The 15782-nt window shown below is 41.2% G+C and overlaps 1 protein-coding gene across 2 annotated transcripts in view; it reads right to left on the reverse strand.

Annotated features, from left to right (window-relative positions):
• Positions 1 to 1971: 1971 nt before the first annotated feature.
• fgf11b (fibroblast growth factor 11b) overlaps positions 1972 to 15782 on the reverse strand; it is a 30905-nt gene continuing 17094 nt past the window's right edge. The window contains exons 2-5 of one of the 2 annotated variants that reach the window (XM_040150760.1): positions 15438 to 15548; positions 12660 to 12763; positions 2208 to 2406; positions 1972 to 2108 (exon numbers count right to left, since the gene is read on the reverse strand). In XM_040150760.1, coding sequence (XP_040006694.1) covers positions 1972 to 2108; positions 2208 to 2406; positions 12660 to 12763; positions 15438 to 15548 — 551 coding nt within the window. The remainder of the gene's footprint in view (positions 2109 to 2207; positions 2407 to 12659; positions 12764 to 15437; positions 15549 to 15782) is intronic. The other variant, XM_040150761.1, reaches the window with a different exon arrangement.

The following is a 15782-nucleotide window of genomic DNA, read 5'->3' on the forward strand; positions in this document are numbered from 1 at the left end:
GCGCTTCCTGACAATGCAAGGGACTTACTGATGTGTTTGGTGGTGGTATCCATGCACATTCACTCTGACTGAACGTTGTGGTGACTTTTTTTTTTCTGTTTTTCGAACAGCAGACAGCACTGAAATAACCTGACAGCTTCCATTTTGAAGCCTCAGCTTCTATCTGGTCATGGCTTATTTTTCTAACAATTCTCCCTGATTGATAAACCCAGTGCAATTCAAAACATTAATTAATCTAAACAAAATGTTAAATTAAGGAAATACTTTTTGTTCCCCATGAGGTTCCTCAGGGATCCTCGACCCTGATTATTGAAAATCTCTGACTCTCCAAAGTCAGTAAAAAAAGGTTCACAAGACGGATGTTCCCCCAAAGTATCACCTATTCAGAGACATAGACCTATCAAAGACAAAATGCCATGTCCTGTCTGAAGGACACAGCAGAGGTTACGTACTTCTGTACGTGCACTCATTCGAACACAGAATCTCACGGGGCATCCATACCGTGGAAGACATCCACACGCAGGGGTTAAAACACAATCACACCAAGACTTTTGCTCAGACAGCTACATTTTTGAGGATGATTCTTCCAAGGTGATTTGATAAAGCTAGTGAGTGGATAAGCTGCCAGACATCCTCAGAATAACAAGTCCTCCAGCTCAGAGGCTCCTCTGGCTTTGATGTTTGGCTTCAAACCTGGCTTTATGCTGACAGCAGATGCTGAGTGAAGTATACACTACAGCTCTTTTTTCGGGTGACTAAGGTCATATCCACCCTGCATTTAAAACATGACCCAGTTGTTCATTTGTAGCCTTTAATGAGCTAGTCCAATAATAAGTGGTCACCTGGTAGAGAAGAGAGGCTGGAAGGAGTGTGTTGCTCGCTCTCTCACTCATTCACAAACTCAATTTTTCTTTTTTCTTCTGGCTTGGTGGTACAAATATTGCTCAGGTGTTTTGATCCTTTTAATACCAGTTTGGATTAAGACCTTTAGTAATTTAAAATCTATTTTATGGCTCATCTTCCCAGGAAGAAAAGTTATTTCATTTTATTTGATACTTTTGCAGGTAATGCCTCTCTTGTGATCTTCATAAAATTTCTTTGAAATCCACGTTTTGCCATTATCGTGACCATCATTTCTAACCGTATCACCCCTGAGCTAATGCTTTGATCTTATATTATCAGCATTATTTCCATCTGGCTGTCATAAATCAAGGATGGGTCGACATTTTCAAACCACAAAAACAGAAAACCAAAGAAAAAAACAAACAAAAGAAAAATAATTGCTGTTAGTTTTAATGTCATAAACTGTTCTTTAAATAATTTTGTGCGCTCAGTTTCTCATATGCTCATCTTGCTCTGCTGACCTGACCTAACCCAGGCTTCCTGCAGATATCTTTCCTCTTTGAGCTGTTTCTTCTCACTTTGAGCTTTAGCTGACCTAGGTGATTAGCTTAGCTGGTCGGCAGATGGTGGGTGGAAAAGTGGCTGAGCCACTCTGTCACCAACTTTAGAGCTCAAAAGGGGGCCCATGGGTGAGGACTATGGTGCCGCGTCAGCGCTGGAAATGCGCGAGTGGTGAATATACAGTACAATAGAGAAGACGGTGGGTAGACGTGAGAAAAAAGATGAAATTGTCAGCGGGACAAAGGAGCTTGAGTATGACAGAGAAATGAAGGAGACTGTGCATTAGGAAGTCATAGGGGGCAGAGAACAGTGTAAGGGGGGAGTTGGTAGTAGTTCTGGCTTGGGCGCTGGGCTCTCTTTCTGTGGTGACTGGTGAGGGGGGGACTCCTCTCTCAGGCGTTCTTGGCTGCTGATGGACTGCTGACCCTTTATCCCTCAGCATCTTATAGTGCACTTTTGGAATGTGGTGGCCAGTGAGGGCCATTCCCTCGGCCACCCTCAGTGCATAATTGGTGACTGTGTTCCCAGTGTCACTGCTGCCCTTTGTCCCACCCTCAGTCTCCTGTGCTATGAGGCATCAGCCTTGGGAGCTTCTTTCTGTCCGTTCTTTAGGGAAGGCGATTCTGACGTCTTCACTGCCTTCCGAGGAGGACTCACTGGTTCACTGGTGAGCTCATGTAGTGATGGCTCCTTGTACATCGCAACTGTGAGACAAAGATAGAAGCTGTTGGTTAATAATTAAGGAGGTGATAAATAAGATAAACTGGTTTGAATTGTGCTAAAGTGAAATAAAGGACACAAACCCTCTATAACTTTAGGCAGGAAGTGTGCAGCTCCTTTGGTCTTCTTTACCCGGTTGCCCTTCATGACCTGGCCATCACGATTGATACCGATATACCAGGAGCGGCCAGACTGGGTCTGGCGATACAGCATGGAGGAATATGTAACGTAGTAGTTCTCAAACACACTCTCCTTGAACTTACACTCCGGAGTGAAGTGCTCCTGGAAGGCATAGGGGGAGAGGTGCAGTCACATTTGCAAACAAAGCATGAGAAGAAAAATAATGTGCAAATGTCACAGGAAAATAGTAACATTTTTTATGAGTCTTTGAACATGAACTCCAGTGCATATAAGTATACACTTGAAGAAAAAATACATGGTCACAGGCAGTGAAAAACATTAATTAGATAACTTTACCCTGAGGGAAAGAATGGATAGAATTATATCTGGACTTGTGTTTCTTTGAAAGCATGAAAATTCTGGTCCTTTGGGAACAGCAAAACAAGGATGCACACTATACGATGAGAAATAGCATTAACATCTCTGTTAAACAGAATGCATTCCCAAAGGAAAAGATCAGGGAAGTTGAAAAGCATTGCAACACTGACACCTACACCAGTACATTTACAAATTAAAATCTACACACATACATTACATACTGTACATATAAACGAGTAATTCTCGCCAAACTGCACACTGCTTCGGAGGCATCCCAAATTCAGATGAAAAACCTGCCTGGTGTATCATAAAAAACTGCTAGCTAATGGGCTCAGTTTTTAGGAAATCTGTAGATTGGATTTTCTCATTAACAGAATCCCTGAAAATAAAACTATTGGAATTTTTTTTTTATTTTTATGCAAAGTGCATATTTATTTGTTGTGTGTATCGTGGCTACATGTGTAATTATGTACTGTTAGAGTTTCATATATTTTTGCAATCTTTATAATTAAACTAGTGACTTTAGTGAATACTGAAGATACACTGTGTACCATGGATAGCCAAGCTATCAGTGTTTTAAAGAAGTGCATCACCTGCTTAGGGAAAGGTTGTGGTTTGAATTAAAATGACAACTAAGTTAAGGTTCGGGGACCTTCGTCATCATGGTTACAGTAATAAACAGATGGTTAAGGTTATGAAATGATGGTCATGGTCATGCTTTAAAAAAAAAAAAAAAGAACGTTGACTGTCAGACTGAGAATGAACAGCAGTCTCTTGTGTTGACGCATCTGAGGGGATGATTAATGAGATAGGACAGAAGAAAATGTTAAACAACTCAAATTTGTTTTCATCTTCTGACCCTCAAACAGTTATTCAAGTGACACAATGTGACAAGTTTAGAGGAAACAGAAAAGAAAGAAAGTTCTTTGGGCACTCTTAAGCAGTGCAAGGAGGGGAGTTATATTAGAAGTACGGTTGATTATCAGTTATTCTGCTGACTATTTTCTCAATGGCCATATGATATGACAAGTTTGCTTCTTTTTTTGGACAAAACCTTAAGATATTCAATGTAGTATTGTAGGGGACTAATAAAACCATTTTCACAATACAGACTACTAAATGTGGTGTTTCAGTTAGACTACATACTGAAAAGCAGGGTCTTAAGCAGGATGGGAAAAGTAAAAGGTATAAGGGAAAAAAGTGACTGTTGACGGAACTCCTCATGCCTCATAGACATCTAAGATCTGTGATTGGGGGTTGTAAATAGATACTTATTGAAGGAGTTACAAGTGAAAAAGGTTGGAAACCACTGAATAAGTGGGTTTTCTCTTAGGTTATGTAGAACACTAGTGAAATTCGTCCTCCTTCCTTCCCCCAAAAGACAATTGTCCCTTTAATATAAACTACTCTCATGTACTGTCAATCGTCCATGACTGGCTAAATCTGAATATAGATTACAAAATCTAATTATCAAAACTTGGATCAAATCCAGCAGCTCAGCTAGTCGTTGTAAATGATCACCTTCCTGCAGCACTTATCCCTTCCTCTCAGCATAAGGACTACTGAACCCTGCATAATGTTGACTGGTGATATTAACCAATAGCGACAGATATACATCTCCCATCATGGTCTCGACAGGGTCCTTCCCCTGTCAGAGAGCAAAGACAATCTGCTGGATTGATTAAGTGAGAACAGCAGGGCAGAAATGGCTGAGCGGAGAATTTCTCTGAGACTCAGGACGATAGAAGAGGGCCAAAGGATCACAACTTGGCATAGATGAGCTTTCATAGAGAGCCAAAAGTAGACTGAGAAGGTATAAGACACCTCCAGTTTCTCACTTATCACAGATCGTCACATTTCTCCTTTACAAGGAGGCATCATCTTTAGCTGAAGTTACAGTTCAAGACTTGAACTTGAACGTGCCCTTTTTGCATTCACCCCTCTCCTTCTGCTCCTCCACAGTTTTTGCCTGTTTAACAGCTGTTTTCCCACCATAAGAAAATAAGCCCCCTACTCTTAGCTCAACAAACTCTCCCACTCCCATTGCCACCACATCGCAGAGCTATTTTAAGATCCTCTGACAGGTTTGATATCTTCTGCTGTGCTAACACAAAGAGGATGGGATCGATAGATGATCCGCTTCATTCATTATTAATCAGGCCAGAGAGCAAGAGGGGTGGGAAGTGCGGGAGACAGAAGGGGAAAGGTAGAAGAGATGAGAAAGAGAGCAGAATATCACTCTGAGAGGACAGAGGGGTTGTTGGGTAATAAAGGAAAGTGGAAAGAGACAAAAAGGGAGAGACCTGCTTCTTTGCATCTCACTCAGGACCAAAACGGTGGGCCGACGAGGGCTTTAGTTGCCAGCGCCCCACGATCTGACACTCATGTCCCTCTGGAAAGAGAACCCATCGCTCCAGTAAAATACCCTTCAGCTCAGCTTCTGAAAGGACACCAGTGATAACCCCTCTCCCAAGCCATCCTATAATTACCCTTCATAATCAGTCCCCTGAAATTAGCCTAATGGTAGAACTCGCATCTTCTGTATTTCAGTCAAGTAGTCAAGTAGAAAAAAATACACTGCGAGAACAGGCAAGAAAATATAATAAATGTCCTTATAACAGAGTAAGTTGTCATGATTACTGAACACATTGGGCAATACAAATATGATGCTGTAATTATCCAGATCTCTGAAACTGACCTTGAGGTAACCTCCGGAGCTCTGCAAGAGACCACCCAGGGTGTACTCACTGAGGACATTACTCTAATCACCAGATTTACCTGTGCAGTTGCATAACTGCTGAAGATGTGTTGAGTGTTGCACATTTTCAAGAGTGTTGGCAGAACATTTCCACCTAAGTGATAGGTGGGTGCTCAGACTAAAAATGAAATAAAAACCATGGCTTAACGAGAGACTTGGTTAGCTTCCCTTCCATTTGTCTCAAGCCAAAAATGCATTTAAATGAAAGGAGATGAAGGTAATATGTAGCGTCCATGCTGAGAATCCTCAAGGTGGGAGAAACCTTTTTATGATGCAGAGCACAACTACCCCCACCCGCCCGCCTACACACACCACCTCCTTCTTCATCCCTTGTGTCTGATTACATCTGTTCTACCTGCTACAGGAAGCTTAACTCTCGTTGCCACAGTACACTGGGATTGCACTTACTTCCAAATAGGGACAGCGGAGTACTAACAATACACACTCTATAACTCGTAGGGCTGAGTTTCTCCAAATCTGACTAATGGCTTTACCTGCATATAATTAGGATATAAGAACAGGAATTAAAGTAATAACTGAAGATAGAGAATCCATGAATAATATTTAACATCTTGTTTACTTTGATTTCATCATGCATGCACAAGCATGAAATCAGAACTAATGCCCCTGAAAATGTAGCTCCAGTTTGAAATTCAAAACATTTTGTAGCATTTCTGATGTGCAGTTATTTGCAGTCCCCTGTTTAGACAGCAGGGGTCACAGTGTCATGAAGACCCCTTGCATCTATTGACCGTTCCGTCCGCTCCCTGGGTAATCTATGGGAAACTGTGAAATCTGCCCAGCTGCAGTAATCTCACCATATTCCCATAGTACTGCATTACGGCTGCAGCAAGCCACTGAAAAGTAAGAATCCTCTGTTACACAGACACACATGCACATAATCTGGGAGGTTTTTCCGGGGCAGGAAGCCACCAGCAGAGCATGTTGCCGATGTTGTTTTCGAGCCAGATGTAGTTGAACTATGACACGCCACGTTACGTAAGTCAATAGGGCATAGATGTGCTTATTAAGAGGGCTTTACAGGGGATGAGATTGGCAGTTAATACTGTCTAACACCACACATGTGTGGTCTGTCTCTGGTGCTTTATGATAGCCCAGGGAGGCCTGATGCCTGCATGGCAAGAGCAGAGTGGATTATAATGTGCGGGGATTGACAGCTTGAAGGCTCCTGTCAATATAAAGCAGCTGAGAGAGAAGTGGTAACTGACAATCCCCTCTTTGACCCTCAGTGACAGAGGTGACCAGCTGCACGCTGCCCCTGCTTTTAATTCTCTGGGCCAAGGAAAATAGTGGTTAATTTCGTATCATCATCACCACCATAGCTGTTTCATATCATGCAAATCACAAGAGCTATAATCTAAAATATCCCCCAGACAATTTTGGGTACGAGGCAGAAAGAATAGATTTTGCTTTCCCTAAGTGCTCTTAATTGGCTGCCTGGCAAAATGTCTCTCTTTATCTTTACATTTCTGCACTTCATCTCTTTTCTCTTGCTCTGGCCAATTATTCTCTTTGTTACTTCTTCTAATGTCCACGATTTCTCCTGTCCTGTGATAAAAGCGATGCTATCTGGATGCTGGTGTTGTCCTGCATCTCAATGCAATCCTCTCATGAAAAGAACAGAGAGGACATAGCTTTCATCAAGAGGTGTCGTGCTCTTTCTCTTTCTTTATCCCTTTCCTATGTCTATTTGTCTGTTTTTCTCACCCTCTCTATCACACACAAGTGTAACAGGCCTACACAAATCATAAAGAACAGAATTTATTGTGTTGTTGTCCTTTAAGTATTTATTTAATGCATTAAAGGCCCATATACACTCTGGTATTGTCTGCTGTCCCAGGCCAGAGTTGACAAGTGTGAGAGAAACATGGTAAAATCTTTGGCCAATCCAAAAAGGCAGTCCTAGATTTCACTGTGAGCCACATCCACAAAAGTCAATTTAACGCTTTGGCGACCAAAGACAGCCTGCGACAAAATTCTCACAATGTAATAACAGCTGTAGCCTCCTAAATCTGACACATCTAATTTTACGAGAGGTACCTGACCTGTATACTGCAGGTCCTGGTTAAAAACCTCTAAGTTCCTAAACTGAAAAATACTGATCTGATATAAATGAAAATTTTACGGTGTGGCACCATCAGCGAAAGAGAATTCGTATCACTCTGTTGAAGTTGTTGGAACTATAGTAGGGCTGCAGCTAATGATTATTTTCATTATCAAATAATCTGCCAATTATTTTCTCAATTAATAATGTAGGTATGTAAAAGGCAAGAAAGCAGTGAAAAGTGTCTGTTACAGTTAACTAAGTCTAAGTGGATGTCATCATCCATCATCTTCTAGTCTTATGTGTCATCACATAAGACTAGAAGAGGATTGGAGTAAATCCTAACAAAAGGACAAGCTGGAACTGGGGAATGTTTAACATTTATGCTTTAAAAATGACTTAAACGATTAATCGATTATTAACGTAGTCGCAGATTATTTTTGTGTTGATCGACTAATCAATTAAGCAACCAATCGTTGCAGCTCTGGACTACAGAAACACCGAATCCACTTGCAAATCTACAGCAGTGTAACAGAATGGAGGGTCTTCTCTCGGAAATAATATTTGAACAGTAATTAGTGACAGCTGGCGGGAATGTTTATCATTTCAACCAGTGAAAGTAACAGACAGCACCGACTAAAAAATGAGAATCTGCTAACTGAATGTTCTCTACACTGCTGTGTGCTATTAAGGAAGAGGGAGGACAGATAAAAGAGTCATTAGCATCTGAGTTGCGTGAATCCGTGTATTTTGACAATCTCTCTGTCTGAATGCTCACTCACTCACTCACTGGTGCGCCCAAATGGTTTTTTACATCACACTCACTAATTCTCACTAAGATGTGCAGCATAATGCTCCCACTGTAGAAGCGGCTGTGGTAAAGGAGAGCAGCACTGCAACACTAGCCGGCTGAGGTGAACAAAACCAAATACAGCACAGAAAGAAAGGACTGGAATTTGGTTGGCTTTATTTTGGCTGATTCCAGTCCTTGCAACAAAGATTTTAATCATGTGTATGGACCTTTTAAAATTTAAAATGTGGACAAACAACTGCATGAAGGCAACAATATTTACAATAATAGGCAAAGCTCATGTCTAGATTTTAACTGGCACAAAAATTGTTCCTGTGAAAACTTGTCAACAGTCATGTCAACCTCCTTCAACACAAGCCATTTTCTCTCTCTCTCTCTCTCCCTCTCTCTCTTACACACTCTCTCTCTCTATGACTTTTCCAGAGCACATAGATTATAAAATGGGGCAGGAATGTACTAAGCTCTATTTCTGTACCAGGATCAGCCATTTCCTGTTATCTACAGGTAGTGAGGCTGAGATTTATTTCTGAGACAAGGCAGCGGTGGACTTCCTCTGCTTGTTGCAGAGTCTGGCCCAACAACCTGATCCCTTCATGTGTGTGTGGGGAGGTCATGAGAGGGGAATTCAAGGTAAAACTGAGTTACTCAGGAGCAAACAACATTAAAACCAGCAGTAAGCAGCAGAAGAGGCAGTATATGCAAGAAGATGAAAAAGTAGCTGGAGGGACTAGTCACTGTCAGTCACCTGGGCTTCCCTGAGAGTGACAGTGATGTGCTTATTTATCATTAATGAAAACATTCATCGTAGGTGTCACATACTCTCTTAGCATGTGCTTAAATGTAAAAGCAAAGATGAACGTGCTCCTAGAGCACAAAGATATGTATAAAGGGCCATATCATGCCACCTGCACTCCCTTCTACACCAGCAAATTAGTATATCAGACACACTATAGAGAACAATATGGAGTCATAAAATAAAACATACATGATATTATACAATAAGACAGCTGTTGTGCAGCGCCGATATCAACTCATTCCTGTAACTGTATGTGTGTGTATATGTATGTGTGTGTCAGAGAGGGGAAACTCTCTGAAGGAGGTCAGTGTGGGATTCAGTACAGCTATTGGCTGCTGCTGAGGAAATCCCTTCTCCTCGCTGTTCACATAGGCACAAAAGTCTAATGCATGCTAATCGGGGGCTCAGAAGATAATAGGAGATGGCGCACTCTTGTGTTCCCTGCTTTCATGCAATTTTCCACGCGTTCTATCAACCAACACATAAATAACCACTAAAGAGACATATATACAACATATTTATCTCACATCCCAGACTTTTATTTTTACATAGGTGTCCAGGAAACTGCGCAATAATAACATCCTCTTTGATATTTCATTTTCATTTATGCTCTACAAATGAGTGTATGAGTGATCCTATACACTGTGTACTATATTACATGTGTAAACAGTGTTATGCGATCAGACTACAATCTCAATCCAGGGTGCTGATTTAACTGACCATCCTGAAAGATCCACCAGCTGCTAAAATGGGCTGTAGTGCTTTCTGGATTAAAAAAAAAAATTTGGATTTACATGATGGTTAATGGTCAAGTGTTTTGGCAAGAGTATCACACTAAAGCAACATTACGAGAACTGTCCAAGGTGCTGATCAGTTTGCGCACACTTGAAACTACTCCTGGCACTGTCCAAGGTACTGCTTAGACTGCAAACTGGAACTAGCACTGTCCAGGAAGTATCCAAGTGTTCTTGAAGACAATGCCTGCTGCTGATATAGCAGCCAATGTCCTGCTTTCAAGTTGTAGATTTTGTCTAACTTGCAACTTTACTGAATAAAGCCCTTATGGCTAATTGCTCGATACCCCTCTGATACTAAATTAGGCATAATTTAAATTATACTTAATAGCTAATGAAGTGCTTTGCAGCATTGAATAAATTAGACAAAACAAGTTGTGATACTAATACTCTGTCATGGGTATTGCACTTCAAAGAGTCCTCTGTCTCTCTTTTCACCCTCCTGCTAATGCTTCACACATCTGTTTCCTGCCTTTGTAATATGATCTTTTAGACTGGAAAGTCACCTGGATCTGGTTTAATGGATGTTAATGTAATAAATAAATCAGAACAGTTTTTACCCGCAACTCATTTGCTACGTCTCTATTTGTTTAAAACATCAGAGACTGACTGACTCAGTGATTCAGAATCTCATGCATTAGTTAATTACTAACTGCAGAACCTGATCACAGTCTTTATGTCAAAATGCTTGTTACCATGCAGTCTTGATTGGCCCTAAAGGCAGATGGCAACTAAATATTTGGCATATGTATTAAAAATTAATGAAACTGTAATAATGAGTTTTAAAATTTGTGGTAAATGGTAAATGGACTGCACTTAAATAGTGTGTCTTGCCCAAGGACACTTGGACAGGAGGAGCAAGGGATCAACCACCAACACAGAGATTAGTGGACGACCCGCTCTGCCACCTGAGGCTCAGACTGGGGCTGTAAAAAGTGCAGATGTACAAACCTATACCATAAAACTAAACACAAAATTAAAAACAACCTAATGTGCATTTCTGCCACAATTAAAGCCGCTGAAAACTTGGCTTCAACTGATTTTTAGTCAAATGTTGCTAAATCCTGATTGGTGTACATGACATCACATTTTTCCAACTGACCCTGTCCACTTTAGACCAGTGAAAAGAGCATAGAGAAAAAAGAAATTGAAAAATCTCTCATGTGAAATAACAAAAGCTGTTTAAACATTGGCAGAAACCAGTGTGTTCATGTAGGTTCCAATCACTGAGATTAAGAAGAAGATTGAGAAAATACAATTTCACTGTCTTTAAACCACAATATATTTTTGTAGGACCACTAAATCTCACTTGTCCTGGACCCAAAATCTATCAACAGTTCCTACAGTCAAGAGAGCCAAGATTTTCCAACAGCCCCAGACATATTAAAGTTTTACACCCCCTCTGTCTCCAGTTCTCCCTCCTTGACTTTCCAATAGGGCTCTAGTCTGCTGGTCGACTGGTTGGTTGGTTGGTCTGTATGCTCTCGTTCGACCAAATTCTCATTGGTTGGACAATCTCAGGTGTGACTTCAATACATAGAATAGTGCTACATCAATTGTCTTCCAGTATTAATCCATAATTTACTGTGGCAGTGGCGTTTACTGAACGTTTACTCAGAGTCGGCTCCAAACTAATTGACTTCATATCAAAGAAGTCATTGGTGTGGCTTCATTTTTTTTTAAAACAGATGACAAAAAAGTTGAGTGTAAACTTTTTGAGTGTATATTCAATAGTCCGTGTGCTGGGATCAACAGTTGATATAGTTCTGTTTTTGGAAATCATATGAATATGGGCAGGCACCTGATGGTCAGTTCTGAGCCTGCAGTTATCTTTTCAGTATAAAGTAATTAGGTTAAAATGATTTAATATGCTGCAAAATACTAGCTTTATATGTTTAATTATAAATACTAGGCTAATAAGACTACCAGGTAGAGTGCACTCAGTGCACTGTGGCAGAATTAGTTAATTTAGAGATAACGTGCACATATTTTTTTCCTATGCAACCTATAAATAGGTTCAAGAGTAGGTACGATTTCAGTCGACCAATATTTTCTTTGGTTGACTAAAGCCCTACGTCCCAATACTAATTGGAATACTCATGCAGGTAGTCACCCCTTCTTTCACTCCCCATCTCTCTGTGTATCACATTTCACTCTCAAACATTCACATACACCTGCACATCAAACCAAAACATATGCTGCACCTTTCCTAATAGTCTGTTAAATACTTAACTATTACCAACCCTTACTATCCCTTCTAACCCTCCTTAACTATGGTACTGCCTATGCTACAGCACTTAGGTATACATATCCGTACAGCACATAATGTTTATATACATAACTCATACTATTTAGCTTGGGTTAAACTGGTAAAATACTGTTCTTTATGACACTTAGTCCTTACACTATACATCATATCATCCATATTATCTTGAAATAGGAGAGGCACTACCGTACACTTCAGTCTGACTGACAGACAGCTGTACCTCAAAATCTAAAATGAAAGCAGATGAAAAGGCTGTGGCTGTATGGGAATTGGTATTCTCCTTCTTAATATTTTCTTTGTGAATTCCACATCATTGATGTGGAAAAGGAACAGCTTCTCCATAGTTCAGACATCAGGACCATGTACAGCAAAGCATAAGACTTACATCCCAACCTGAACACTTACATTAGCCAAAACCAGAGCATTCATATTTGGATTTTTACTGAGATCTTATGTCATAATAACGTGTTTTTACAACATGGTGATTGAGATATGTGATCAAGTGGAAATTAATTTCTTCTATATATATATATATACACATACATACCGAGGTGTAGAGGTATCCTTCACTATTCATGGCAAGGTACAACCCTGTCTTTGCCCCCTGGATTGCCACGATCCGCAGTCCCACTGGAATTAAGTTGAACTGTGCTAAATTGGGGAGTAAAGTAGGAAAGAGAGAGATAGGGTATGACAAAGAGAGAAAAGAGTCAGAGATAGTGAAATCAAATTACAATTCTGACAGAGTATTCTTTTCTGTCTTCATTGTTTTCACAGCTGCTGCAAACAGAGTAACAAAAACAAAGAGGATAGGACCCAAATGGAGACGCCGAGGCAGAACTATTGCAGTTCAGTGATTTATTCACAACAAAGAGGAACAAAAGGCCTATGGGACGCTGAGGCAGGCAAAGGTCAAAACCGGAGAGAGCAGTACAAACAGGCAAACAAATACAGTAAGGCAGAGGCGAGAATCCAAAATCCAGAAAACAGACAAAGGGGTCAAAATCACGAAACACAAGGAACCAAGTCAAAAAGGACACAGTAAGGAACAACAGACACATAAAGAAAGTAATTTCAAAATAAAAAAGGAAATAATAACACAGAGTCCTGGGAGACTGATGACTGGAGATGATGAACCTGTGTCGGCAGGCCGCTGACTGGAGATAAATAGCTGACTAGATGTCAGGGATCCCAGCTGACATCTCACATGTTCCTGAGTCTGGGGTACCATGCAATGTCTCATCTGTTCTTGAGTCGGGGGCTTCTGCTTGGGTGGCCTACTCCGATGTCAGCCTGGATCCCTGACTCAGGAACAGATGAGATGGGGGCTGGGACCTCTGACTCAGGAACAGACAGAACGTAGACGGGGACAGCCAACTCGGGGTCTGGCTGGGGGCCCAGTTGGGCATTGATCATGGCGCTGGGCAGCTGAGGCTCGGGGTCGCTGGGCAGCTGAGGCTCTGTGTTTCTGGGCAGCTGAGTCTCTGTGATTCTGAGCAGCTTTACCTCCATCTAGGAGGCAGGCTGGAGGCTAGCAGGCCGAAGACTAGCAGAATGGGTGCTAGCATGCCGGAGGCTAGCCAGCTGCTAAACTGGATAATGGCTAGCAGACTGGAGGCTAGCATGCTGGAGGTTTGCTGAGTCAGGAGCAGGCTGAAGGCAAGCTAACCCAAGCCTGAACATCTGAGAAGCAGGCCGAAGGTTAGCAGACACTAGAGCAAGCTGGTGGTTAGCAGGCTGGGAGACTGGCTTAGAATCAGGGGTGTCAAAGTCCTGAAGCCAGTCAGGTAGGGAATTCCTGAACCATGGTTTTTTGGACACTCCCTGCGTGCTAGCTTAAGAGTAGCTTCCTTGTACTCTTTACTGGGGGCTCTCTTCCTCTCCCCATGCAAAGGGAATATGACAGTTCATACAGTTCTTAAAACAAAGCATTTGCTGGGTCCATAGTGGCCAGAACGTACTGTCACAACTTGTGCAACCAGGGTAGCAAAAACACAGGATAAGACCCACTGAAAACCTCAAGGCAGATTGCAGTTTAGTGTTTTACTCACACCAAAGTAGAACAAAATGCTTATGGGATGGTGAGGCAGTCAAAGGTCAAAACCAGAGAGCAGTCCAAACAGGCAAACAAGTCCAGTAAGGCAGAGGCAAGAATTCAAGATCCAGAAAACAGACAAAAGGGTCAAAATCCAGGTAAGAAGGTGACACAAGAGGAACCAGGGTAAGAAACACACAGCAACTAAAACTTAACGTTCTGGCAACTGAAAGGGGGAAAGACAAGGCTATGTATACACAGGAGGACTAATTGGCAAATGAGAAACAAGTGGAATAGAAAACTGCTGGGAAAACACAAAGACAGGAAGTAATATAAAAAGTAATAAACTAAACAGGGAAAAAATAACACAGAGTTTGGACAGGAAGGCACACAGAAGGGCAGATCATGACAATTGCACAATGAAGACAGAACAGCATTCAGACTGAATGGCTGCAATATCACTGCTTCATGCTATAGCTCTCTTAAGCCCAAATGCTGTGACCTCTCAGAGTTTATGTAACCTTCATTATGCTTCACTATGCTTTACACTGCCTCTGAACCTGGATAAGAATGGAGATGTTCTGCCACACCAAATGGAGCTTAGAGCAAAGACGGTTAAAAGAGGGCAGGTAAATACAATAACTAGACTTCTTAAGACTCAACTTATTAGGAAGTATTGTAGGTTGTTGAATTAATAAAATTTTAGAATTCTGACACATTCAAGGTGCAGTTTGAAAAAGGGCTCATGTCTGAGTCTGGAAGGTCAAATAGGCAGCACAAAGAAATGATACTAGGAAGACAACACTGCATAGTTTCTGGTCTGAAAACCAAAATTAGAATGCTAAGTGTCAGGATGACTGTTCAGCCCATCTATTTAGAAGCACTTTAAACTCAGGCAGCAGCCTTGCTTTTTTGGTTTAAAAACTTTAAATGCTGCGGATCCAATCAGAATCTTTGGGTTTTAATCCCAACATTGATAGATGGATAAAGGGATGAACACCTTTACCAAGCATTTCTGAATATGAGCAAGGACACATTAAACATATAGCACAGCGAGACACTTATTGTTGGTCTGTTTAGCTCACTGTACACTACAGCATTAACTTTGCCAAAGTTGGAGATTTGGCTCCCAGTGAGGGTATCAGCTGTTCCATACTTGGGCTGAAAACTGCAGATGTTCTTCTACTCAGTTCCTCTAACTGTTGCTAGAGACAAGACTGAATAATTTGATTAAAATTACACAGAACGATCCCAAGCAAAGACATGTAGACTAGAGACAGAAATACTCACAAAATGAGCTGCTTTCATCCCTTGTGCTGTCCATGGTGCCGTCAGGCTGCATCTGCAGATAATATCCATGTTGGCTATATAGCCGGGTAACAATGCCTTTCAGCTGTGGCTCTGCAAAGGAGTACAAGAGATCAACATCGTATTTGACAGGTTCCACGGCCATGTGAGAGCAGAAATAATGTTCACTGATTTACAAAACCTGAAAAAGACATTAACCTCAGAGGAGTTTTACTGTGTGTGCTATTTGAAGTTAGAACATGGTTTATATTTAATAACTAAAATATTTAACTTTTTTTTAAAAAGTGTAACTATTTAAAACATTTTGTACAGACGTTCGGTGTCACC

This window comes from Xiphias gladius, chromosome 17 (assembly GCF_016859285.1).
Source record: "Xiphias gladius isolate SHS-SW01 ecotype Sanya breed wild chromosome 17, ASM1685928v1, whole genome shotgun sequence".
Lineage (NCBI taxonomy): Eukaryota > Metazoa > Chordata > Actinopteri > Istiophoriformes > Xiphiidae > Xiphias > Xiphias gladius.